This window comes from Larus michahellis, chromosome 6, assembly GCF_964199755.1.
Source record: "Larus michahellis chromosome 6, bLarMic1.1, whole genome shotgun sequence".
In the NCBI taxonomy this organism is placed as follows: Eukaryota; Metazoa; Chordata; class Aves; order Charadriiformes; family Laridae; genus Larus; species Larus michahellis.
In genome coordinates this window covers 39,789,496-39,816,993 of record NC_133901.1, presented here as the reverse complement: position 1 = coordinate 39,816,993, position 27,498 = coordinate 39,789,496, and the positions used below count along the sequence as shown (strand labels likewise).

General features: G+C 43.3%; 1 protein-coding gene across 8 annotated transcripts in view; it reads left to right on the top strand.

Annotated features, from left to right (window-relative positions):
- Nucleotides 1-27,498, top strand: part of ARID5B (AT-rich interaction domain 5B) — a 119,145-nt gene that overhangs the window by 64,392 nt on the left and 27,255 nt on the right. For 6 of the 8 annotated variants that reach the window (XM_074590220.1, XM_074590218.1, XM_074590222.1 and 3 more), the window contains 3 exons: nucleotides 17,843-17,955; nucleotides 24,869-25,073; nucleotides 27,435-27,487. In XM_074590220.1, coding sequence (XP_074446321.1) covers nucleotides 17,843-17,955; nucleotides 24,869-25,073; nucleotides 27,435-27,487 — 371 coding nt within the window. Of the gene's footprint in view, nucleotides 1-16,075; nucleotides 16,329-17,842; nucleotides 17,956-24,868; nucleotides 25,074-27,434; nucleotides 27,488-27,498 lie in introns of those variants that run through there. The other 2 variants (XM_074590224.1, XM_074590223.1) reach the window with 1 other exon arrangement.

Genomic DNA, 27,498 nt, shown 5'->3' with positions numbered 1-27,498 from the left:
AGGTTTTGAAGCACATGTATTAGAACACAAGCGCCCTGTATTTTCTTCTCAATTGTCTGCTGTTTGTTAATGTTTCCCTTTCAACGTGATTGCATCTCAATTTAATAGCACTTGCCATTTCAGGGTTTACTGTGCCAACGCTCGCGTAGTTACATCCCCTCTGTGCTGCAAAGCCTGCATGTATATTAAAACTGAACTAGGCATGGTTAGCTAATGGGTACTTCGAGAGATATGCACTTATAGAATTAAGTGATGTATGTAATTGTTAATTTTGTGTTAACAAGTTTGAAAAATGTGTTTCACCAATAATTGTAATGCTCCGTTCTGTGCAAAGTGTGACATTTTAATTCTTGTTGAACAGCTTCCTACCTCTGCTCTGTGTTTTCATGGCAGGGTATTATTTTGCAATCAAGATAAAAGCATTATTTATTAAAATTCTAAAATATTACATTACTGGAAGTTTTAAGCTGCAGATCAATCTCCTGTTTCATAAAAGCATTTCATTGATTTTTTTTTTTTTTTTTTAATTGGTCTTCGAATTTAAACTTAAGTTCCACATTATGGATTGCGTATGATTCCAGAAGCAGAGGGATGTTTTAGTGGAGACTTGATGCTGTTTTAAAGGAAGCGACGTACCTGTCACCGAGCTGTGGGAAAGGCTTGCGTTGGCATAGGCATTGTTGGGACCGTCAGATCCCAGCCTGCTGCAGTTTTGGCACCGGGAGCCCATTGACTCGGGCTGTGGGAAACCTACATTCAGCACTATCGGGCCTTGTGTCTTTTTCTGCGCCTCCAAAGGAACTTCTGTTAGAGACTTGATGTCTTTGGGAGTCAAATAACAACTCCTCCGTGCTTTCAGAGGTGCAGGACAGCCTTTCCATGGGGAGCTATTGCCAAGCCCAGCTATTGCCTGGTGGAAGGGTGTCGCTCGCACCTGGCTTCATGATGCTGGATTTATTTGCTTTCTGCGTGTAATCCAAACAGCCCAGAAGTCTGGCTTCCCCCACACCCCATGGCTTCAGCCTTCCTCTTCCTCAGTTCCTCATGCCAGGCACTCGTCTTTCACCCCTCTTCACCGTATGGTCCCATCCCCATTCCCATTGCCATCCCTCTTTGTTACACCAGGATAATGCCATTTCTCTTATGCCAGACCTTGGTGGTTCATTCATACCTTGTAGACATGAGACCGAAGCCTACCTTTTTTTCCCTCTTGTGGAAAATAAATTAATTCCTCCATCCCTAGTAGGCCTAACTATGAAATTGCAGAGAGCAAGGTTCACGTTATTCTTCCAGCTAACGGGGACTCCATTTGCACATCTGGCCTCGTGCAGACTTTTTGGTTGCCAGCCAGCGAGGGAAGGCAATTGAGAAGGGGCGACCACCACCGTCCCCCACTGAGTTCAGGAGTGGCTAGGATTTTAGGATTTGACTTCCCAATGAAGTCAGATTGTTCTCATTTGCCAGTAAAGATAAAGAAAGGTCAGGGCGGGAGGACCATAATAGGCTCAAAACATAATAAAAATAGCAAAGGAAACAAACAGTTTGTGCCTAATTTGAAACCAACTGATCTCCATGGTGATTGCAACAAATCTGCGTTATGTTTCGTGAAGACAAAGGTTAGAAATAGGATTTCACCCGCCATGCCAGACTGTTTGAATGAACAGAGGAGTGGCAGGGTTGGTACCTTCCTGATCATTGAGTGGCTTGAGGGGAGTTTGGGGGATAAGCTCATTGAAGCTCCAGAGGATTTGAGTATCTTCCTTCCTCATGCATCTTCAGAAGAATCAGCCTTTATAAATTTCCTGGAATTTTTGTTTTCAACAGTGCTGTTCTGTGGAAAGGAGAGACCGTAGCACTGTGGCTTCAGACAAAAATAGCATGGTAGGAGACCTTCAGAAATCAGGCAGTAAGCTTGAAACCTTAGATAAATAATAGGGCTAATATACTTGCCACAGTAAATAATAGGACTGTAACTCCCCCCAAGCTCTTGATTGACATTGTCTCAAAGTAATTCCTTATGTGAAATAGAAGGCTGAGATAAAATTTCAGCCTTAATTTACAGATATTTGAGACGAAGTGAAAAGGGAGTGCATTAATCCTTACCAAAGAAGAAATTCCTGTTCATGGTAATGTGAAATACCGTCATATGATGAGTCAGAAAGTTTTTATTGTTCACGTCTTTGGAGGTCAGAGCTACTGAGTTCTGGCATGCGGACTGGGCAGATAGCATTTGCAAAACAACACCTCTCCTTTTGCTGAAGCCATAGGCGTGGAAAGCTTCCCATTTCCAGTAGGTGTGCATGAGGTTTTAAGTACGAATTTTAGAAGGGAGAAGATTATACTTTTGAAATCCTTAGTCATAATGAAAAGATCTCCAGAGATGGCTGATGAAGACATTCAGAGTGTACGTTACACTGCATCAAGATTTAGAGTTTCTTGAGTAAATATTGACCAATTTGACCTTTGCTTTTCCTCAGTCAATATTTATCTCTTGGGACAATGAATCTTCATATTCACCTTAGCTGAAGTCCAAGTCTGCTTAACAGTGTACTTGGAAATCCAGGAGAGGTGCTGATTCGTCTTGCTGCTACTTTTATCTGTTTAAAATTAGATGTACAGAAGGTTTGGCCTCTCATGTCATTTTGTCAGGTTTCCTAAACAAAGCACATCAGGTCATGGCTGGTGAGGAGGCTTCTAGGAAAAACCTAGATCCCACGGCAGGCAGGGCGAGTGAATCTGGGAGTGGAGCAATCCCTTTATTGGAAATGAGGATGAGAGTTCCCTTACAATGTGAAAGCCCTTCCAGATGCTATCAGGAGGATGGGACTGACCAGGATTAGTCAATAAAATTCTTGCTACGTATTTCGTGAGGCAGAGAAAATAAGTTTTTGAGCCTTCCGAACCTCCCACCGTCTTCCAGCAGCCTAATCCCACAGAGCACGACATCAGATATTGTGCAGAACTAAAGAGAGGCACAGCCCCAAGAGACCGGTCTGCAGGCAAGGGGGACAGTGGCTTGCCAGGGGTCCCACCCTTCCCCGGGGATACAGGTGGGCCCTGACACAGCCGGATGATGCCGGCCAGTTGCGTCCCTATTGCAATGGCCTTTTACAGGTCAGTATTAAAGTTGCTCACCACTGCTGGGCTTGTTGTGTCCTGGCTTGGGAGACAAGCTTGGAAATCCTACAAGCTTCCTGCGACTTGAGAGCCAGGGTGTTCAGTCGCTAGGAGCATAGAGCAAATAGCTCTTTTATTTTAGCCCTTTTTTAGCCCTCTTTTATTTTATTTAGCTGGGGCAGCCCGAGTGGCTGGAGCCACTTGGTCAGGGTCCCTGGACAGGGGGTCCTGGCACCTCCCTGCTGCCTCCCTGCCCTCCTTCTTTGCAGTGCCCCACAGCATCGCTGGGTGCTGCTGGCAAAAGCCTCCTGTCGCCAACAGGAGCAACACTTTTGGGGTAGAAAGTGCAATTACTGCGCTTGTGAGCTACGCTGTGAGAGCGAGAGCAACTGGAAGGTGCTGTTCAGGCGGTGGAGAAAGGAAGTGCCTTACAAATATGCAAATCAAATAATTTGTCTTTTCAAATGTTCATTTCGCCTTTTCCCTGATTATATTTGCTGAATTGCCATATGTACTTCTTGTGATATTTCAGTCTTGTCAAATTAACAGGAGAAACCCTTGTAATTAACTTAGGATATATACCAAATAAAGTAATGTTTGCCATTTTTACTGTGTGATTTGTCAATAATACTACAGGTGACCCGTAAGTTTCGGGAAAAAAAAAAAGTCTAAATTGTTTTTGTAATCTTATAACTATCAAAGGTACTTGTTTGGGGAAAAGGCATTGAGAAAGAAGAGAATTTTAAAGTTGCACAATAGCAGTTGAAAAACACAGAGCAGGCAACGTCATGCGTTTCTGAAGAGCACGCTGTTTAATTTTATAGTAACAGTATTTTAAGAATGCTGACGGTATACAGGAAAGAAGTGAATAATTCTTATTGCAAAACCCTGATGGCTTGGTGTATTCAAAACATTAAGATCTAACCAGCCCTGGATTTCTCTTAGGAAAAACAGGACGTTTGGAAAAAAAAAAAAAAAAAAGGAAGAAAAAAAAAAGCCAGCTGAAGCAGTAGTGATTTATCAAAGCAGCATTCGAATAAAATAAAAGTTTGGCATCCTTACTTAGGATAGGCTGGAAAATGCATTTATGTTTTCATGTACCTTTTTTTTTTTTTTCCTGATGTGCCTGATTGACTTGTTTTAATACCAGTGTTATTTACATTTCAGGGATGGGCCTCTATTATGCAGGAAATTGTCCAAACCCCTACAGCTGTATTTTAAATTGAAATGATTTTTTTTTATGAAGTGATTGTGCAGACTTAATTTAGTAATCTATTATTAAATTTATAGTTTCAGGCTGTATAAAGTCTTTATATAGAACGAAAATGGGCACATATGAAGATCGATGCTATATATACACCTGGTTCTATATATTAAATCTTTTACATATGTTGTCCATTTTCAGAAACAAATAAACTGCTGCTTTTGAAAACTCAGCTTCTCTTCCATATTAGGGAATTGTGCAGACTCCCTATGTTCCTTAGCTTCAGTATAATGCTAAATCAGTTTGTACATTAGTCTATTTTTAGTTATGAATGAACTTTATGGAGTGCAGCGCGCAAGAGTGATTTCAGAGATTCTCGCTCATAAAACCCGGGTGTCGTGCGCCGCAATTACAGCGCTGAACATCGTGCGGGCTTGGGGCTGCCGGGGGCCCAAGCCCTGAAATTTCCAGGAGGGAAAAGCGCCCTTTTATACGAAACATTACACCTATAGTAAACCTCATCGCATGAAATCGGGTTAAATTTTGGTGACCTTGGCAGCGGCGGGCAGGCTGCCTGGCATGGCGGCCGGGTGACACTAGAGGGCAACTGAGAGTTTTCTTTAAACTAACCAAGCTGGAGATGGTTTTAATATCAACTAAGTGTTTAAACTCGGTAAGGATTTATTTTCCCGTCTGCAGATTTCACGTATGTAACCTTCGAGTTTCCACTGACAGCAAATAACAATCCGACCGAAGTTCTTCTGGGGGAAAATACAGCGGGAGCAGGTCAGAATCCTGCTTTTGCCCAAATAAGGCTTTTTTTGCGGACCCCATGTGTTAGATAATGATCAACTGACAGTCGGTCATGAGTTAATAATGCTGGATGCTGAAATATGCATACCATGTGGTATACAACAGTTCTGCGGGGAAAGACAAACACGGCTATAATTAGACATCTGAAACACAAGGAAGTGTGTAAATTGTTTAATAGTCCCTCCACTTAATTCACTCAAATAATTTCCTAAGAACTGGTATTGAGTACGAAAGAGTATTGCACAACCGACTTCATATTTAGTTTAAACCCTGCCCTCCTCAGTTTTATTTGGATTTTTCCAAGTGCTAGAGATTAACTGGGGCTGTATCGCAGAGATGGGCTCAGTTCTGTTTGTGCTGATGGCGGGGACGATTACACCGAGTTCAGAGGGTTTGCGCTCCTGTAAACCTGGGCACATTGTCTTACCATCAGGACTCTAAAAACATCATTTTGGGGGTCTTTTGGTGGTTATATAGATTCCCTTTCTACTTGTACAGCCTGACAGAGTTACCGGAGTTACCCCCACTGCGTTGTACTGGTGAAAAAGTGTGGATCCCACCTCTGCTCAGCAGTGCAGAGCCCGTCACCTCCGCACCACCTGCCTCAGGGGTACGCAGGTCCCCAGGAGTGCGAGGGCTTTGTCCCGAGCTCTGTGGGGAAGCAGAGCGATTCCTGGAGCTCTTCATGGACTCCTGAACCTCTTTGCGGCTGCGTGCGCTGCGACGGGGCGCCTGGCGAGCCAACTGCTGCTGGTGAAGTTGGACCAGGAGATGTGAACAAGAACAGGGCTCGGGCTAAGGCTGCTGCTCCTGTCCCAACCTAACGCCTTGTGTAGTCCTTGTGGTGGTGGCTGCTGGGCGTAGGCATCGCAGCGGGAGCTTACTCCCTAGGTTCTGCACGTCACTTTACTCATGTCTTCATGCAGGTTGATCATGCCTAACAAACTTTGATTGCTTTGCAGTGCAATGATCAAGTGCGGAGGAAAAAAAAAAAAGAAAATTGTAATATTCTTACACCAAAAAAAAAAAATTTTCTTTCTTAGGTAATCAGTTACAAATCAGAAATGCACGAGATTTAAATAAGGTATTTGTTATTTTCACGTGCACAACTGAGTGATCATAGCTTCCTACCTGCTGTTGTCATTCCCAAAAGCAAGGTCTCAGGAAACCATGCGTTTTATGCTTCTTGCATGAATTTCTGCTTGTTAAGGTTCGTGCACCGTGTCCATCCTTTACCAGTCAATTAGCCCATCTCATCTGCCTGTCTACATGGATACAACCGGCTACGTATCCATTGTGTTTCCGAGGTATGTAGGTCACGTCTCCATTGGGTACTGCTGACTCCGCTAGACAGCAATTTCACAAACGCTGGCTTTTACTGGAGAGAAAAGGAAATATTGCTGGGAAAGCTGCCCTCAGATTTGCTGTGTGCTTTTTATTTGCCTTTTTTGTTTTCTGGAGCCCTCTAACGGGGAGCCTGCCTTGGGTGCTATGCTGAGTTTTGATGAGACGGGCTGACTTGCTGGGGTTCCCTCTGCATTTTCACCTCTCACAGCCGTGGTTGCGCCACTTTTGTCTTGCATAATGCGTTTGTGCCTGCTCACTCTTTGCTTTTTTTTTTCTTTAGTCTTTTTTTCTTTTTTTTTTTAACCCAGACTATTCTGAAAAGTCAGACGTGCATTTCTTGGTCATTGCTGTGACCCTCCTACAGAAAGTGAAGCCCCTGTCCGCCGGGTGCAGCTTCCCAGGAGGTGACCTTTTGGGGGCGGAGGGCTTGGAGGCTGGAGACTGACTGCAGGTTTCTGAGGGAAAGGCAAACTTGATGAACCCACGTCTGATCCTGTGAAGCTGCCCGAGCACGTGCTGTTTCATGATGAGATAACGATGGTTTCTTTGTGCCGGGCTTGAACGCTTCTTTCCCGTTAGTGACAGAGAGAATCATGCTGGCTTGGTCGTGTTCCACGCTTCACACAGGCTCAGCCTCAAAGATGTGAATAGCCCCAGTGAGGTCATCAGAGGTCTTTGCATGCTCCAGGTCTTTACGAGTTAGGCATGTACTTTGCTGAATCAAGGCTACAGCTCTTCATGTTCCTTGTCCTGCAACAGCACAGTACTTCACTGTATTTGATCCTGCACTCGTGCAGTTTCTCACCAGAAGAACCACTGAGTCATCTAGTCTGGTATGAACCCCAAGCAGTGGCTCATCGGCCAAAATTACCGGCAAATGCTTTCATCCAGTTCACCACCTTTTTTCTGAAGGAGAAGGGAAACAGCTGTTTGAGCAAGGACCACAGCCAGACAGCTGGACGCCGCCTCGGTGCAGGCAGCCAGGCTGCTGCAGCCGCCCGCAGCGGCCAGGATCCCCCGGCAGCAGCCTGCGCCCGGCCCTTGACGGGGCTGGGCCAGGACGCTCGGCGCCCGTGTCTTGACAAAGACCCTCAAATTGCACGCGTTTCTCCCTGTGCTGTGCACACCAGCTTGTGGCTGGCTCAGGCTTTTCCTGAAAGGTCTTCTGAAAGCTGATCATAGGCATGTCCCCATATAATGGCAAGAGATCACACATGTGTGCTGCAGTGCCTAGGCGTGCCTGGTTATGCCTCCTCGCTTCTGAGCACCAGCTTTTTCTCACCTTTGAGGCACTCATTACCTGGTGAAGTCACTTCGCAGTCGTTTCTGCTCAAACCCAGCAAAGCTTGAGTTATTCAGACCTCCTCCTTGAAGGCAGAGCTCTCTTTGGCCACAGCGTCTTCCGACTGGCGGGTGTGGAATTCCCAGTGGGGGGTGACCTGTGAAGTGCCACCCTTGGCTTGGTCAGTGGGACCTGTAGTCCTTGCTCACGGGTCTCATGCTGGAGCTGTTCTGAAGAGCATTGTGTTTGCGTGGTCCATCTTTCCTTCTGATCACTCATTTGTGTGACTCGGTGTTAGCGTCGTACAAGTCCTTGTGTCAGTGTGAATGTTACTGTCAGGGACCTTATACTTCACTGAAAAAAATGTTGAATACTAGCAAGGCTAAGAGCAACCCCTGTGGAATCCCACCAGAAATATTTTCATTTGCTAGAAATTCCCCGCTGATGCCTGCTTTTAGCTCTTACCATTTAGCCAGTTCTTAATCCATTTAATATATGCCTGAATAAAATTATGTAGTGCTGTTTTTTAATCAAAGTGTTATCTAGTATTAAATGAGCTGTCTTACTGAAATTCAGGTAAGTTCCACGCGTGTAGCTAGTTTCTCTAACCAAGCTTACAGTTTCAAAGTATAAAATAAGGTGCTTTGTTTGTTTTTCTTTTCTGTTGTTTTAAGATCTGGTTTCTGTAAAACCAAGTCAATTGACTGGCTTTAATTATGTTCTTTTGCAAGCATATCATCTGGCTTCTTTGCAAATACGGAACAAATATTTACCAAACACCTCTGCCTCTTTTTGAATCATTAATAACAATCCTGTCATCTGTAGCCAGTAATAGGCCTACACTGCACTTTTTTTGTTATTATTATTTTAATTTGCTTTAAGGTCTACTTGAATGTCACATATTTGTCAGGCATAGATTTTTCTCTGAAGTCTTCAGCTTCCCTTTTCAATTTACCGCACTTTAATTTCTAACACATGTATAGATTTTGCTAAAAAAAAAATTAAAAATTCTTCATTGTTTTTAAAACACAGATTAGTCAGCAGGACATAAAGAAGCCCATATCAAGCAAAAGTCTTAACTTCCAACCACACTAAAAAGAAGAAAACAAGACTCCAAGCCTTGTCCTGAATCTTGTTCCTCTCTTCCATGGAAATGAAAAACATTCAATTTTTGGCATAATTGACCAACCTGGTATTTGCAGTGCCTCTAACTTTTCTATTAAAAGCAATGCTAGTCTGAACTGTAATCCGTGAAAAATACCACCTTTTTGCTTTTTTCAGAGATTGTCTGGTCAGGAGGGGGGTCAAAACAACAGTCTGCAGCAAGTCATATGTCTCCACATTAATCCACACAAGGAAGTGTCTGTTTCACTTATTTCCAAATGAGGAATGTTTTCTTTAGAGAGGTAGCAAATTGATTTTCCCCACATGGAGCATGGGATATCTCATTTCCAAAACAAAACTTTGAGAAATGGCTACACAAGTCCTCTCTTTCTCCCTGTGGGTTAGAAAGCAGTGTGGATCCTTAGTGTTCCCTGCAAGGTTGTTCGCTGCTGTACTCCTGGAGTCTCCAGGTCGGGTCTGGCACATTCGGTTATAAAGAAAGGAATAAACAAGGCTTTGCATTTAGAAAAAAGTCTAGTGAAAATAGTTTTAATATTCAAATCAGTTTAGGTGCAGCTTGAGTAGGCAAGAGGTGCGTGTTTGTGGAGAGGCTGCGTGACCTCCAGAGCTCAATGAGAGCTTTGGTTGTTGCTAGGTGCTCATCACTGTCTTCCGTAGGCGTACTTAGGATGCTGTAGAGAGTTTCCCCAAATTCAGTTGATACTGTTGTTTCCAAACAAAGGTCTGGGTTTTTTAGCGTAGTCCGATCTTCTGCTGTATTTTCCAGCCACTTCAATTCCTGACCATTCGATGCAATGCTAGATTGGTTGCAACTTGCTTCTCTTCACCAGCTCTGCTCAGTGTGCCAGGGCGATCAATGCCCCAGACCCTCCTACTCAGACCTTATTTCCAGGAGGCACAAGCTTTTAAAGAACTTTCAGGGGTGAAAGGAAAATAAATGAAATGTAAGATCGTGAATTCAGGATGCAAAAAAGGGAAGGAGGTGAAGGAGAGAAAACAAAGAAATGGAGGCGATGAGGAAATCAGGGAAGCAGCTGGGGCTCCAGAACAGTGTGTGAGATTAACTAACCTTTGAACAGTTGTTGAGACCATGCTTAAATATAGCAATATGCTTTTCTTAACTTTCAGATATTACAGAATGCCAGAAGCCCCCTAGAGGGGTAAGTGTTAAAACCATTAAAACTGTTAACTTTCTATTCATTACATTTTAAAAGGTGCAACATGTAAGCATATTTTTCAGCCAAGAGCTAACTTTTGCCAGGCTGCTTTAGGGGTGTCCTCAGCAACCAGCTATTTGCCACCTGCCAGCAGGCATGGTCGGTTCATGGATTTTCTGGAGATCTGGGACCATTCTTCTCACCTTGACTTTGATGGCCAGGCACCTCCGCATGCCACCTCCAGCTTCTGTTTGGCACCTGAATCGTGAATAGCTCTGTGATCTGACACATCCTGCCGTTTCCACCTGCCTGAGAGGGAAAGTCTCCTGGTCTGTTCTGTATCTACTGATGGTTTCGCAGCTTAGGGCCAAGCATTCTGGTATCGCAGCTTTTGTGCGTGTGTGTGAAGACTGGAAGACGTATGGGGGACTGGCATGGAGCAAAAGGATTCTGTGAGGAGATGTTGTGCAAGGTGTCCTACAGGGAGAGACTGTTGATACATTTAGCAGGTGTGCTGCAGCTTCCTTCATGCGAGGACGCTTCTCTTCTGAACCCAGCACCACAGTAACATACCTGTTTATTAACTTCTTGCACCTTCCAGTGCTCAATCTTAATCACAGCTTTGTGATTACCTCCCTCTGGTGCACTCCCATCTCTCATGTTTTGAGCTCACCTGACTCTTTAGCTCACCCTAAATGTAAACCCAGATCTTCGACTGGCCCTTCTTTGCTGGTGGCCGTGGACGTTTTCACAAGCTCAGTGTGTTTTTTGTGTTGCTATACTCTTGCAGTTGGCCGAAAACGCTGCTGTTCTTTCCTTCATCTTTCCACAGGACAGAAACACGGTCACAAAAAAAACAGGCAGCCAGAATCTGGTTGGCGGTGTAAGTTGTAAGTGCGTCAGCAATGCCGAGCAGCTATCCCTGTACATCCCTCAGCGAAATACGGCAATGGCCACGGCCACCCTTCCCTTTCCTTTTAATTTTTCCTTTTTTTCTCCCACTTTTGAAGTGTTTCTGAGAAACTGGATACCAGCAAGCCAGAATCAAAAGTCGTATCGGGAAATAGTTATGCAGATCGGGGAGGCCTGGAAGTGGCAAGAACTTTGATGATAGGCATTACAATTGCTTAGATGTTCTCTAGAGTAAGTAATGTGGAGTGAGCAAGAAAAAGGTACATGTTTTAGGCATGAGTACAGTACTGTTTACTTACATGGTTTGTTGAGCAGCCAGCAAGGTCCAAGGTTATTTTGGACTCAGCATGAGTAAGTGATCCAGGTATGACAAATGAGGTAATGCATTCCAGGCTCATTAAAAACTCTTGGCTTCACCACTGATTTTGACAAAGTGCCAACAGAGCTTGACCTCAGCTGTGTGAAGGCCACTATTTTTTTTAACACCCTCCCTATAACAACACATCTTTTACATCAGCCAAAATATGAGAATGGTGTTATGGAGGGAGGGTTGAAGTCATTGGACTTTCAGTGATAATCAGACTCCTGTAAAAAGAGATGATTCTAGTGTAACTAACCCACTAAAGTCAGGTACCCCAAAACCACAGCCGTTGTCTCGTGACTTAGTTGTGCATCTAGGGGTGACCATGCGTACACAGTGCATTGCATCCTCAGCATGGACGTGGTCCGAGTGAGGCTGACTTCATAACAGGGAGATGGAAGTCCAGCAATCACTTCCCCTTCCTGGGGATGCAGGTAAAGAAGGTGGTGGTGGTGGTGCTGTCTTCTTGTGGCAACCTACACTTTTCCACTGCATGTGGTGTTTAATCGTGGCTGACCTCAGCAGCTCCAGTTCTTGGGTACTTCTTTTTCCTCAGGGTAGATCCTGCCATCCTTGGGTTGAACCCAGAGCTGGGAGTTGTACTAGGCAGCAAGGCTTGGAGATGCTTCTGTTTCCCGTGTCCTGCTGAGCAGACAGTGTCCCTGAAAGTTGAGCATCTGAGGATGGTAGTGGCAGGAGAGCAGTGGCTACAACCTTATGAATTTTCTGAGTGGGTGAGCAGTATAGCCGTCTCCTTCCTCACTGTCTGTCTCTCTCCCAATCACCTGCAATATCCTGATGCTTGCATGGGTTGATGAGACTGCTGGAGGGGAAGATGAACTTTTTAAGCAATGATGCTTTTTCGTGGCTTCATGAACAGAGGGGACCTCTACCTTTGAGGAGCCATCTAGCTGGTCTGAGTAGCATTAACCCTGAGCTCCTCTCTTTTCCATGTGGCTGTCTTGCTTGTGCATTAGAGCCTGCTGAGGTTATCTTCGATACCTCGTCTTTAATTCTCTGCTGCAGGTGCCTCTGTATTGTCCTTGTTTGATTATGGTGGTCTGTAGGCAGCTCACAAGAACAGTCTTTGGGATCACCAAGTCAGCTTCTTCTTGGGGTACATTTTAGTCAGCAAAGATTTGCCAATCTGCATCTACAGATAATCTAACTCTGTGCGATGCATCACGCAGGGTTTGCATTTAACCTCTCAGGTGTGGCGGTTTGTAATAAAGACATGTAGGGCATTGCTGGTGTTTCGGCACTGCAGAGCTTAGCTATGGTTTGGGGAGGAGGAGGCAAGATTCAAGTTTCCATCTACGAAGAAGAAAAGAGTGATTAAGTCTTAATTTCAGATTACAGGGGGCAGTTACGTTCTATCGGGGTCTAATTGGTTTTTTTGAAGGCAGGTGTGCATGTGAGTGAGGATTTGCACAGAGGAGGTGGCAGTGGCAGCTTCTGCACCTCACCTTCCCTTTCACTCGCTACTCACGAAGACCATGGCTGCGTCCTCCTCCTTTTGCTCACCTGCAGGTAGGGAAGGAGTTTTGAGATGGCCTGAGGGACGCTGGGAAGGAGCTCAGCATGGCTGTGGCCAGCAGAAGTTGTTTCCCTTACCCAAGCTGAAAAAGCTGAGGGCATTACTCCTGCCCTCTTGCCCCAGGGAGCCATGTGCAGGGGATGGACCAGCTTGTCAGGAGGACTGTGGCTGCCTCCTCCTGCACCCTACTGCCATAGAATGCCGGAGACTGGCACAGCATGGGGCAGCCAGCAGTGGCTCAGGCAGGGGTGGGAAGTGTGTGATGCCAAACAAGACCTCTCCCGCCCTGTGGCGCAGGAGGAACAGGCTGGGGGGACACCTCCCACCTCTCCGGCTCCCTGGCTCCCCCTCTCACTCCACTGGCACAGGCACAAGCTGTTTCCTTTTCTCTTTTCTCCTGCCCAGTCTCCTTGTGTCCCGCTCAATCACAAGTTAACATTTCTTGGTCTTCCGAGAAATACCGATCCCTCATGTCGAACGGCAAGCAGCAATCTCTGTGTGATTTATGGTGACTACCTATTTCCAGACAACACCCAGGGACCCTTTCAAACACGGAGGGGAAGAAAACATGCCTGTCTCTGGACAGATTCCTATAAATAATTTTCTTTTCCCTGAGAATTCACAACCGAGATGGCAATAAGACGTATTCCAGAATGGGAAGAGTTGTTAAGATATGGTTGTCATCATGGCTTGTGTAACTGTTGATATTCATGACATATCCATTTCACACACTCTCACTTAATTGGGAGCACAAGACTTTTACGATCAAGTAGCAGTCAGCTGAAAAACAAAGTCCACACCACTAATAATCACACCTTTTGTTCTTTACGGTTACAAATGCTTGCACTTGAAGTAGATCTTCGTTCATCTTGGGTTCTTGCTTGATTCCTCGTGAAACCCCCTGTTCTAACAGGCTCGGCATCCTCTGCAGTGGTAGGCAGCGTTGCAGGTGGTGGTGGTTGCCTTGCCAGGCCAGCCGGGTTGGTGGTCTCCAAGGGATAGGTTTCTTTAAATGGCACCAGCTGGATCTGCTGCTCTGGGAAACAAGGAAGCAACATGCTGAGATAAAACTGGTATCCAAGGAGAGCTGAAACGGTCCCTCTGAACCCCTGCTGGTGGGTAAGGGTAGCAGGCACAATGATGACGTGTGTGGGAAAGGTAACCAGCCCAAGGTGGGAAGCGTGCCCTTGTGCTCCTCCAGCTCTCCAAACATGGGGAATAGTAACTCATACTGTGTGCCTTCTGCAGCTGGCTGTGTTTTACCTGGGCATACCTGAAGTGTTTGCCAGGGCTCAGCAGGTGAAGTGGCTTTCCCTGCCGGGCTCTAGATTGCTGTTGCACCTACAGATTTTGCAGGGAAGATAATTTCTTGTGCATTGCCATTTCCTAAATGAACTTGCCCTTTGTGATGACTAGCAAACTTGGGATGAGCTGTAATCTCAAGAAGCAGCTCGTTGAGTCAGCAAGGTGCAGGCTTGCGTGGGCTTCAAGTGGATGAACGCCCTTTTGCTTCTGGAGGTCTGAACTGGGAGGTTTGGGCAGTTGTCACCTGCTGATGGCAGGCATGGGGGTGTTCTGGTTTGCATCCCAAACCTTGAGCGTACACAGCACCTAGACTGTGCTAGTATTCATCCTTTCGGTCACACACAAGTAAAAAAAAAAGTTCCCAGCAAAAAAAGTTCCCAGTAGCCCATCAGGGGTCCCAGTGGACATTTCAGTGGCTGAGTTTTCCCCTCTGTCAGATATATCAGGAAGCAAAAGAAAGGAAGGAAGGGAAAAAAACCACCAATTGGCAGAAGCAAGCGTGTTGTCAAATGCACGGGAAGCAAGTATTTAAACTGGTGGTATGCTGCATCTCTCATGCTCCTGTTTCAGGCACTTACACTAAAGAGGTGGCAAATAAATGCAAACTTTTTTTCTGTACTTATTTATTCAATTTTATACTTTAATTTGCTTTGCTTATGTTCTCACCTTCTGAGAATGTACAAGTTATCAGGTCTCACTGCCACAGATGCTTTCAGAAAATGAATTGGAAAGCCATATGCACAAATGTGAAGAAATTGAATTGTTTCAGATATCCTCAGGTAGTCATGCCAGAAGTCCTTCTCTACCAGAAAGCAGAAAAAAACAGGGGATATTCAGTAGCTGTACAGTACATACTGGACATCCAGTGTCATCAGGAAAGCTGACTGGGACTAAGCCACAACATGTGTGTAAAATTGCTTTAAAATAATTATGAATAACAAATTCAAGAAATCTGCAGTATGCTCATGAATATGTCATAAATGAAAAAAATTAAAACAAGTATGTGACTTGTAGATCATCCCTTCGGTCCTAGTCATATTTCCTAGCTCAAGAGAACAAAATGGTTATAGCTGAAATATAAATAATCTTGGAATAATGCATTTATTTATAATGATTTAGGGGAGCAAATGTTAATGGCTTTGATTCAAGTGTGACTGGAACTATTGAAAATGTTTTCTGTTACAGAGTAGATAGTAGAGGCGAGGGCCTTCTCTTCTGCTGTTAATTCCTATCGCTGTTTTCTTGTTAATTGTGCATCTGATCTGGAATCGGATTTAAAGTGATTTAACCTCGTACAGCGGGGGCGTGTGGGACAGTCCTGGTGTGTGCTGCAGACAGACCTTCCCGGCTGCGGCTCCTGAGCCACGGGGAGAATGCAAATACCCCATTTCAGAGTGGGTTTGTGCCAGTTCTGCCGTGGAAGGCTCCAATTCAAACAGTGTTTATATGCAAGCTCAATATACCTGGAATTTAGGAACAAATGCCTTCTTGCTTTGAAAGCTTTTAGCAAAACATTAGGAGTGCTTTATAGTGTTATACAAAATGCAGTGCCAAAACTCAGGATAACAAGTATGTTTGGAAAACACTGGGCCTTGAACTACTTTATTTATTAAAAAAAAAAAAAAAAAAAGGAAAGACAGAAAAGGTAATTCATATGCAAGTGTATTTGATCCCAGATGAACCACGTCTCTCTCCATTCATTCCAAGGCTGACCCTTTAACGCATGTAGTAAATTGCGGGAGTATTTCTATTTTCTTCGGTACCTTTTTACAGAAGGTGCGACTGCTGGGGCCAGCCGTGGTCCAGGGTCTCTCCATCCCATCCAGGTGGTGTGCAAAAAGCAGTGAGGATGGGGAGGAGATCAGAGATGGAGAGTTGAGCGGGGTTTATAAATAAGGCAGGGCGGCGTGGCTGGGGCTGGCAGCCGGCACTGGAGTCCTCGGAGCTCATCCCACGCTCCCGCCGAGCCGCTCATCCCTGTTTATATGAGTAATGGAGCGGTTGGGGGAGGGGATTTGTAAGCACGGAGCAAATACTCTTAGTGTTCATTTTGTGTAAGACTGACATCCACACCAAGTCGAGACTCCCAGCGACGTAGTGTGCAGTCACATGCTGTAGCATTCATGAGTACAGATATAAATCAGGCAGATGTTTGTCGACTGGAATGGGTAATAATTTCTTTCTCTCTTTGTTTGATTTTGCATGTTAGCCTCAGATGACAATTTTCAGAATTGCTTTCTGCAGTACTTTTCAATAAGCAGAATGTGCTTCACTGGAGATAGATGGAGATATTTCTATAGGGAGATAAACATATTTTTATGTATACACAAATACGGATTTACCCACATATGCACAGGCTTATATATTTTTATATATATATATATATACACACACATATCTATATATGCGCCATGTGCCAGTGCTGGGGGAAGAGAAAGGATATGTCTTTTGGACTTTTGGTTTTAAACCCACGGCTTTTCTTTTTCTCTGAACAGACCAAATATGACACTGTTACTCAAACTATAAAATCAAATTATCACCCTTTATTGTGTTTGCAAACTAATTAAAATGTAAAATGTCCTGAAACCACTGGCTTACTGTGTGACAAATGTAAGATTAGAAACAATTAGAAGGCACTCAAGAGGTTTGTGGTGTTTAGATTTCTGACATTGTTCTAATCATCCCTTTAAGTAATGAAAACAATGGTTACCTAGAAATTAAAGGTTTAAAGGAAATTATCTTCTTCGGTACAGTCATTAGTTAATGATTGTTTATCATTTTAAATGTTGCCATAGTAGTCGGAGGCTGATTTTTAAATCTGAAAGCAGGCAGGACACGTAATAATGAGCAAACATCTGCTTCATTCTATATGTGATCATAATTTATATTGTAAGACCACTATTGAAAGATGAGTCTGATATTTTTTATGATGATCCATATCCCATTCTACGTATGGCTCAGCACGGTTAGGATTTAGTCACTGTGTTATTTCAGGGCTGTTTTATCTTAAGAATTGGACAAAACTGAAAGTGATTCATGTTAATATATATGTGTGGTATGTAACCCTTATGAAACAATCAATCACTTATTTCAGTACTTGTCAACTTCCAGAACTAGTTGTTAAGGGGTTTTTTGATCCATTTCGGGACTCGGGGGTAATTTTTTATTTTTTTTTAACTTTTTTAGAAGAACTTTGACAAGAATGACAGGATATATAAACATTTCTTGGAGCTGCAAGGAATTTCAATATTTCAGAACGTTTCCAAAACCAGATGTTCCCCAAAGTTGGAAATAGTAGTTAGTGCTCTTACTTGAAGATTAGAAATAATAAAGGCAGCAGGCTGATTAATGCAAAGTTACTTATTAATATTCTATTTTGTTCTTTTTTGTACCATGGAGAAATATTTGTGCTTTCTCTCTGAGTCCTTCGGAGACAAGTATTTGACTTTATATTAATTAGTTATGTGAAAGTCGAATAGATTAGCCTTGGGGGATATTGTATAGAAACGTATAGTGTGTCAAGATGTAACCCATGGAGGATGGGAATCTCGTAATAAGCATTTACTGTAGACAGATGTGTACATTTCTGTGACTGATTGTAGTGGAATTATTTATTATGCTTTCAGCTGTTAAGAATCTAGTATAAGACAATGTGCTCAAATTGTTCTCCATTAATTTTCAGCTCCAAATCTTAAAGGCAGACCACGCAAAAAGAAGCCTTGCCCACAGAGAAGAGATTCATTAAATGGCATTAAGGATTCCAACAATAATTCTGAAAGCAAAGCTGTTGCCAAGGTAAATCACTTAATAATACTCTTTTCAGTATGCTCTCCTTTTTTAGGTACAGCCCTGCCTTTGTTTCCCAAAATGCTGTTTCAAATTTAGAATGTAACTTATTTTCTTGGGGAGATAAATGTAATTTTTTTCAATAGTTTTATTCTTCACTTTAAATCGTGTCTGTGTTCAAAGTTACTAGCAACTATAATCACCTAACAACCTAATGCTATCAGCTTGTTGGTAACTGGTAGTGCTTAAGCTTTCTTGGCATCTAGTGTTAGTTTTCACATTCTGTGACACACAAACATAGTTTGTGACAGTATCTTCAAATTAAAAATAAACCAGGGAGCAGCTCACCCTGTTACAATGTACTTCTAAATATAAGTTTGAAGATAAACAGACTATGAAACAAGAGCCGCTTCAGTAATGGTTTCTAAGAAGCGCACACAAACGACGTTACCCTGATGTTAAGATCTCAACTTTTTTTTAATTAGGAAAAAAAAAATAAAGGCAGAAATTCAGTATGAAAGCTTAAAAAAAAAAAAAAAAAACAAAAAAAACCCCCCACGGGCTGTTTCTTTAATACTTAGTGCTGAGCTGCATGTTCCAGGGTTTGTTGAATAGTGAGTGTGTGCTTTTACAGAGTCTTCTGTATGTGCTGCAGTGCTTCGCCCATACTGCAAGCAAAAATTGGTTCATTGATTTGTGTTTATAGGCTTAATCTTTTGGATATTTACGGGTTTGTGTTTTTTTCTTAAAATATTTTAAAATGGGGTTTCTGTAGTGTAATTTACGTCCTATTTTCTATGTTGTCTGTGTGGTTTTAAATAGGAATTTGGTTTTCTCTTCAAAAAAAAAAAGCAGCACAAATGGCTCCTTTCAAGATGATTTAATTTGAAACTGTAAGATTGCAAAGACGGAAAATTACTTAGAGCAATACTTGTAGATTTTTATCTGAGGCAGAACTTTGTCACTGTGATACTTTTGAGCTAAACAGGTTTGCATAGACTGAATTTTTAGGCCAACTCCTCCCGAATCCATTGTTTCAATAAATTAGATGGATGTGTATCTGAAAAACGCTCCCATTGTTGAGACCGACTCTTTAGGAAATACAGTGAATCTATAGATCCATTTACGTTGTATTGTTGCATGCAGTGAATGTCCTGGGAGATTAGGAGGTTAAAGAGGTCAAGTGGAAGTGTTCTGCTCTCAGTTTCTCATAGGAAGGCAAATTAAATTCCACCTCCTCCTCCTCCCTAGGAGTTCAGTTAAAGTCGTGCCTTCTGTTGATGACGATAAAAGAGGCTGAAGTTCATGATGAAGCTCTGCCCTTAAGTCACTGTTTCTCTTCTTTTTGTGCCCTATTGTGCTCAGTTGGAGTCTGTACTATCGTATTAGACAGGCATGGTAAAAGGCGATGGAGTCTGGTGTGTTGAGTTGCGGGATCCTGCCAGATACTATAGAGTTTGCCTGAATGTTTTTGCTCTGTGGAAGAATCTGCAGTGTGAAAACGTCTCAATTTGCCTCAATTCCCCCTTCCCCCAAGCTGTTTTTCACGTTAAAATATTACCAGCAAACTGCAGCATGGCCCGTGTTGTCAAAGCACCCCAGACTGTAGCACGAGTACTTCTGCCTCTTCAGCACCTGATATATAGGTATTAGATAATTAAAAACAGCTGTAACACTTCATACCAAATTGTTTATCCTCTCTGTTTATATTTGGGTTCACCCTACTAGTCAAATGGGAGGATATTTCAGATAAGAAGTAATTCTGCCTATTTATCTAGTCATACTGTGCTCATCATTGTGCAGATATTAATAGCATTAATTATCTTGGCCAGCTTAATTTCATTATAAATAATAGACATGCTCGTGATATAATGTCTTTGCATGTAGTCACACTGACTTCGTTTTGGCTCTTCACATCAATCTGTGTCTCAGGGCTGTGGATATACTTTAGTAAGAGGGACAGTGAATCAGAAACCCTCCAGAGCAGCTGTATTGCACTTTCTACAGACCCTGCCTGTGGGCTTCTGGGGAAGGGGGGCAGTGGAGATCCACCTACTGTCTTCTTGTTTTTAGCAACAGTTGGCACATTAAGTCATCATCTTAGGCTCCATGTTGGGCTTCACCATCGGTTTTCCTCCTTCCTCCTTTTCCTCCATCTCCGACTAATGCTGACAATGGGTCCATGGAGAGCAGAGTGGAATACAACTAGCGTAAACGGGTCAAATCCACTTGTGTCAGATGCTCAAACATTTTGGCAGCGGTCCTGGCTGTATTCCTGTTCCAGATAAAATCCCTTTTGACCAGAAGTTGCGCTACTTTCATCCTCAGATCATAGCACCCAGTGTCTGACAGCAGCCTCATTTCTTGGGTGGTGGGGCAACGGCTCTGACGGAGATGCAGTGGCTGTACGGTTTGGGTCGGGAAATGGCAGAAGTGGCATTCTGAAGACTGTGGTTTTGAGCCCGTCAAGACCAACGCACGCCCCATGGTTGTAATGACTTGATGAATTTCATGTTCTCAGCTGTCAATGACTAGAAGGCTTTGTACCTTCTTACAACATAGTTCTCGTTGGGCATATTTACCTTGAAGGATCAGCAGATCGTTCTGTAGGCTTTAACTGTTACCTGACCCAGAAGAACATTCGGTTGAGTAGGAGCAGCTCTGAGTAAGAAATTCCAGTGTAGATGGCTTGTGCAAAATAGATCGATAGTAGCACAGACAATGTGGTCCTGGATCTGTGGGTTCTGCCAGGGAAAGTTCTTCCGTGTACCATTTCTTGCTTTTGATCTCCTTGCTGGGCCCTGCATCCATTTTAGTACCTCCTGGGGAAGATCCCAGGGGAGTTCCCTCCCAGGCTGGGAATATAAAAATTAGTATGAGGCCCTCTACTGAGGCAGGATCAGCTCTCCTGGAGAGGCATACACCAAGCTCTTCTCTCCGAACACTCCCAGGGCTCTGAAGCCTTTCATACTTCACATGTCATCAGTGCTGGACAGGCTTTTGGGACTCACAGGCTCCAGCATGACCCTCGTCATACCTGCTTCATGCTCCCAAAAAGCGTTCCCATTCAAAGTGTGCAGAAGCGCACTGAAAGGCTTTTTAAAACTGGCTGATCTGACCATTTCAAAGAGCTGAAAGGATTAACTTGTTAAACATGGAAATTGTCCCCAAATGAATCTACTCATTACATCTCTCAGTGCAAATGCTAAAGTAAATCTCTCACTTCATTTGTACAGCAAGATCTGGGAAATTAGTTTAAAAGTTGCCAGGATATACTTTTCCTGTGGCCACAGGTGGCCTGGCATGCTCTCAGACCTGGAGATTTGTTCTGAGCGCCTCAGCCGTCGTCTGATTGAAACTCTAAAACACAGGTCTGTAGTGGTCTGTGTTGTGTGTGACCTCTGGCAGAAGGCAGACACAGGGGCATACCCCTGAGTGTTCTCCGGCCATTTAGTAATGGATCTTACGCCTCTGATGGAACACGCAGTCGGAGGTGGTCAGATGTTCCCACAGCCCATCTCTGTACACCCCCAGCTTATCCACGCAGGGTTGCCCGTCTGGGCCTTAGCCCTCGGTCTCGCGTTGCAGGTGTTACTCACGCTGAAGCTTCAATGAAAGAGCTTTAACTCCTCCTGTGGAAATTAAACTTTGCCTTAATAACGGAGCCGTTTCAGGCTTTCTGAGCAGACCAGAAAAGAGAGCAGAGCCAAGCAAAATTCTGTGTTCAGGACCTTCCTCCAGATCTCTGTCCTCTAGAAAGATTCAAAATTGCATTTTGGGAGCGAATGTCAGTGTGTGGTGCCTGGTGCAAATCTGGCATCGCTCTCACTGTCTTCACGGAATCATGTAATTTTCAGAGTTGGAAGGGACCTCTAGAGATCATCTAGTCCAACTCCCCTGCTAAAGCAGAATTGCCCGGAGCACATCCCTCAGGACTGCATCCAGGTGGGTCTTGAAAGTCTCCAGAGAAGGGGACTCCACAACCTCCCTGGGCAGCCTGTTCCAGTGCTCTGTCACCCTCACCGTAAAGAAGTTTCTTCTCATATTTGAACGGAACTTCCAATGTTCCAGCTTGTGCCCATTACCCCTCGTCCTGTTACTGGGAACCACTGAAAAGAGTCTGGCTCCATCCTCCTTAAACCCACCCTTTAGATACTTGTAACCATGAATAAGGCCTCTCCTCAGCCTTCTCTTCTCCAGGCTAAAGAGTCCCAGCTCTTTCAGCCTTTCCTCATAAGGGTGATGCTCCAATCGCTCAGTCATATTTGTTGCCCTACTTCGGTACGTTTATGCTGGATTTACACCAGTGTTACCCAGAATGGCATTTGGCCCTTTTGGTTCTCGTTAATCATTGGTCATGACGTTCATCCATATCGCCTGTCAGACGGTGGGGAGGTTCCAGAAGTGAGGTTTGTGCCTCGAATGCCGCGTGGATGAAGCATTGCAGCCTTCGTCAAGGCTTCGTTGAACCTGACGCTGCCTGGAGTCCGTCCGTTGCATTTTGGCACCTTTGAGTTCCACAGGTGCTTTGACCTCACTTCTCTGCACACTGGAGAGAAGGAGGTTGTGTGTTACATGGGGTTTTCTCACTCCAGTGGCTTTTTTAATGTTATTTTCCTTGTTTTCCTTTTGTCTCCTTGGGAGTAACATCCCTTGCCATTAGTTTGCCTGCATAGCAGTGAGCTTTGATTTCATTTAGCATTCATGCCCGGGCTGTCTCTGCAAACGTACTTCTGAACTGACCAGTTTGAAAAAGAAAATCCATTAAAAAGATTGATTGATTGACTTTACCTAGAAAGTGGGTGACAAAACTGAAAAATTGTTCCCAGGTTCAGTGACCTGATTCCAAGTTTTAGCTTGCAACAAATTTGCAGCTCAAATTAAAAATCCTAGATTTATTAAAATCATGGGTTCATACTGGGAGTGCTAATCTAGTCTAATGGTATAGCATTGAAAGCTATGACAATGTAATCTAAACTTTATAAGGGGAAGCTGTTAAATAATTTTGCAAGGAGACAAAAAAGTCAAGGGATTACAACTCTGAACCGAAAAGTGCATGAGGAAATCCAAAATTCATTTAATAGGAAAAAAATCCCATTAGCTCCATTGAGTTTTGGACAAAACCCAGGATCTTTACAGAAGTTTAATCAACGAGTGTATCTATTACTAAAAGGCAAAGCATCATGTCTTGTGCCATAGGAAGACAGTATCTCTTTGAACCATGCAGCCAGAGAGCATCGAGAAGTGCAGGGGACGTACTTCACCTGTAACTGATCAGGAAAAATCCCGCAGGAATCCATTTCCCAGTCCCTGCTGGGGTGCCTGGGAGGAGCCAGCCTGCACCCTGCAATGTCCAACGGGGAGATTTTTCAGCAGCATCAATTACGTTGGAAAACTGTGGCCACTTCTCTGGTTAGGACCTTGCCTTGCTTTGTCCAACATCCGTAGAAAACTGTGGAGGCCGCTAACCTCAAACCAGTGCTTTCTGCAAAGTTAACACCCTGGAGGAGTATAAAAGAAAAGATTTTGCTTTCCCTGAGCCTAAACACAGCTTATTTTATTGAGATAAAATAAGCATATCATAGTCTTTCCAATTATATGTTTGTTGTTTGTTTACAAGCGCTTACGTAATGCTCTTCATAGCATTTACTTCCAAAATGTCAACAAGCACCCAGGAAGCACCTGGTTTAGAAGCAGAAAGAGTGAAGGAGAGTCAATGGCTTACTTGGCCAAGAGCTTCTGCCTTCCTGTTGAGTGAGATACCCTGCTCTCCTCTGCTCTCCTCCTAAAATACCAAATACTGGCCTTTACAGTTTCCCCGCTCCCTCTGGGAGCACAAAGGACGTGTCTTGGATGGGGTATGGAGCTGCCAGAAAGCTCCTCACAGAACTCAAAAGCGTTGAAGGAACAGTGCAAATCCAACGTACATGTAACCATCTCCACTAAGTTGTATTAGAGGACTCGAGCATTTCACTGGAAATGTATCAGTCCCATCTTGGTCAGGAGAGCTTTTAAACATCAGTTTGCAAGGTTCTGCTCTTTTGTTTTTTGATACATAAATTACGGGAATGCTCGAGTTGTAATTTGCTTGATTCAATGAGAGGATTATCTTCAAGAGGAGTGACGGATTAAGCCGGTCTCACCAGGTATTTTTTCCCATGTTTGAATACGGATGAGAGGTAAAGTGGTTCCAATTTGTTGACTTCCTGACTGGCATACGTCTCCTGGAGAGGCCAGTGGGACACCTGGAGCTCTGGGACTCATGTGCCTTGGGACTGCTGGTGTCTACCAGGATAGGCTCCGGCTGCCAGCCGCTTCCTTCGGCTAAATACTTAGGGCTGTGCTTAAATTTAAGCAGATGCTCACACTCGCTTGACTTAAGTCCATGCTACAGCAGAACCTCCACTTGTGCGCACCGAGAGCTCGGCCTGGGTAAGGCTTGCCAAGGTTTGCATCTCTTCTGGTGGGCCAAAGGAGAGAAAAATGTGTCGTTTCAGAGCTGGCTGCTGAGCATTCCTGGAAGGGGCTGAGCACCCTCAGCTCCAAGGGTTGTCTACGGGAGTTGACAATGCTCAGTGTTGATCCTGGAATGAAGGTTATTATTAGACTTGCTAATGGCAAGTGTATGTGAGAGATGGGAGCTGTCTGTGACATAGCAATGTATAGCCATAAAAATGCAGATCTGGAGAGCATTACCAATGGGTTGTAATGATTTAAAGATGTGGCTATTTAAAAATGTTGTGACTAAGATTCAGAACAAGACATTAGCTCTATAAATAGCTTCCTTTGTTTCCCCTCAAACACAGTTGCATGGGTTGGCCTTCATTTTTTCAACAAGCTATTCTGCTAGGAGAGGGTATTTATTCCTTAAGTGAAAATTAAAGGTTACCCAGATCTGATATGACATCTTTTCTTTTCCCAGGTAAAATGTGAGGCTAAGTCAGCTTTGCCCAAACCCAAGAATAACAACAGCAACTGTAAAAAAGGCTCAAGTGAGGATAAATCAAAGATTGCCGTAGGTGAAGAATGCAGAGCTGATGAGCAGGCTTTCCTTGTGGCTCTCTATAAATATATGAAAGAAAGGAAAACACCAATTGAACGAATACCCTATTTAGGTTTTAAGCAGAGTAAGTATCCTTTTTCTCATTTTCTTGTTGACATTTTAGAATGGTTTGGCTTCTCTGGAGAAAGCATTTGCACACGAAGCCTATTTTAAAGCCTTATGGAATGGGGGGGACCATGTTTATATCTACACATTTTCCAGTCCAGGCATTTCACTGTCTTATGCCTAGATTTGCATCTCTTCCTTCTGGGGTAGTTGCTGCTGGATATTTATAGGTTTAAATCCGCTGATTATGACTAGAAATAGGCATGTTGAAAACTCTCTAGTTTTCTGTTTTGTAAATCTGCAGCGTCTGTAATGCCTTTCTTCTGAGTTAATAATATGACGTATCTTTATTGTGCCCAGATGTTCTTTATGAAAGGACAAATATTAAAGGAAGACATTTAAAAGTGGTCAAGAAAGGCACAAACGGGATCGTATTTTTAAGCCCCAAAACGTGTTTATAGTTAATAAATTACTGACTTTGGAGAATATAAAACCAGACTGTATCTGCTTAATACAGAATGCAATGTTTATAATTGCTTTGGCATGTACAGTTTGTAGTGCCACAATCTGTAAAGCAATTGTAGGTAGAGAAGATACAGTTGTAACTAAATTTTACATAAATATTGCAGTGCATTGTAGATCTTTCAGAGTTTCCAACAAAAGCTGTAAATGGGGGTATTTTTCCTCCTTATTTATAGATTGAATGATACTTTATTTCCTTAAAGGGAGAACTCCGTGGATTGAAATATTATTTACGCTAATTTATCTCCCAGATTAAAACCATGTGTTATTTTGATGAAGAATGTCAAACCTGTATGTTTTACATAACAATTTACATACCTAATAGCAATTGGCACTGATTGCAACAGGCCTCCAGCAGCCATTATAAACTTATATAACTCCGAATGATTACAGTGTTTGTCTGAAAACTGGCTGCTTGAAATGGAAGTAAAATTAATGTACTATGAACAGCTTCGTTGCATTATGCATTGATTCAGATTGAATCAAGGCCTAAGCAAAGCTCTTGATAGCTTTGAAGCAGTACAAGGTTCAATGAGGCTTTCAGAATGTTTTGTGTTGAAGAGAGGATTTTTTTTTTTTTTCTCCCCCCCCCATTTTATTCTGCACTTCCTCAAGCATGGGGACAGGGTGGGCTTGAAAGACAACCTAAAGTACTATTTCTAAAATTCCCTCCCCAGGGGTAGGGCCCTCTGCTAACATTTAGCGGAAAATACACTGAAAGTTGCCTGACATTCATTATAAATTAGGGGCCTGATCCGGCAAATACTTAAATGCCAAGAGTAAGTATGCTGAGAAGAGCAGAAATGTTTGCAGGACAGGGCCCTCTGTTTGTCCAGCAAGGCTTGTGCAAACATTGCCAATATAAACAGGTTAGTGGGGAGAAGCAGTGTGTACACTACAACAGAGCATCCCCCCGCGGAGGAAGAGATGCCGTCCTCCGTGATCGGCAGCGTTATTGCTGAGTCTGGCCTCAAGTATCTGTAGTATGTCTGTGGGGAATCACTGCTTGTTGGTGGAATAGTGCATACATCTTTCATAGAGCTGTGACGTCCATTTTTCCTCCAGCAATTAAAATAAAATAAAAAAATAAAAAAAATAAAATAGTGAGACACCAGCAGCAGGCAGTGGCCTCATGGGACAGTGGGCCAGGATGGAAAGCACGTGAGAGGGGAGGAGTTCCTGGAGGAAGTAACGAGCATCTCCCAACACATCTTTTGAATTGAGTTGCCTCTGTTCCTCCCATTCCACAGCTGTGGGCAAGGCACAACCACTCATATCACAATTATTATGGTAATTTTCATTTGTGCTCCCCCAGGTTCATTTGCACAGGACCCATTAGACCGCAGCTTATTGTTTATTGATTGTGGAGGCCATTATCTGAGCTGCAGTAAATATTGGATATTGTTGTTTAATCAATGGGCTTTCTCTGTGAGCCAGTGTGTGGCTCATGCTTGCTTGCTAATGAAATCAGTATTAAACAAATAATTAAAAGCAACATTCTTCCCAATGAGTAATTTTTATTATCAAAGTTATGGAAACATGCTACAGTCATTATACCATGCCTCTTATCAGCAAAGTCAAATGAGCCTATTACCTTTGTCTCAGCGTATTTTTCCTGTCCTGTTAAGGAATCCAAGTGTGTTCTCTTATATGTAATTAAAAATATATATGGTATGGGCTAATATTTACTCTTCAGCTTATGTAAATACCTCTTTGGAAAAGTGTTTCACAGGAGCTTTTTCAGGGCTATGAGCTTTTTTTTTATCTTTTTCTTTTTTAAAAACTGTTTAATTTACATTTCTTTGAAATATGTTGGTTAATGCAATGCTTATCTAAATACTTATTGTCCCTCTAACAGTTAACCTTTGGACTATGTTTCAAGCTGCTCAAAAACTGGGAGGATATGAAACAGTAAGTGTTTA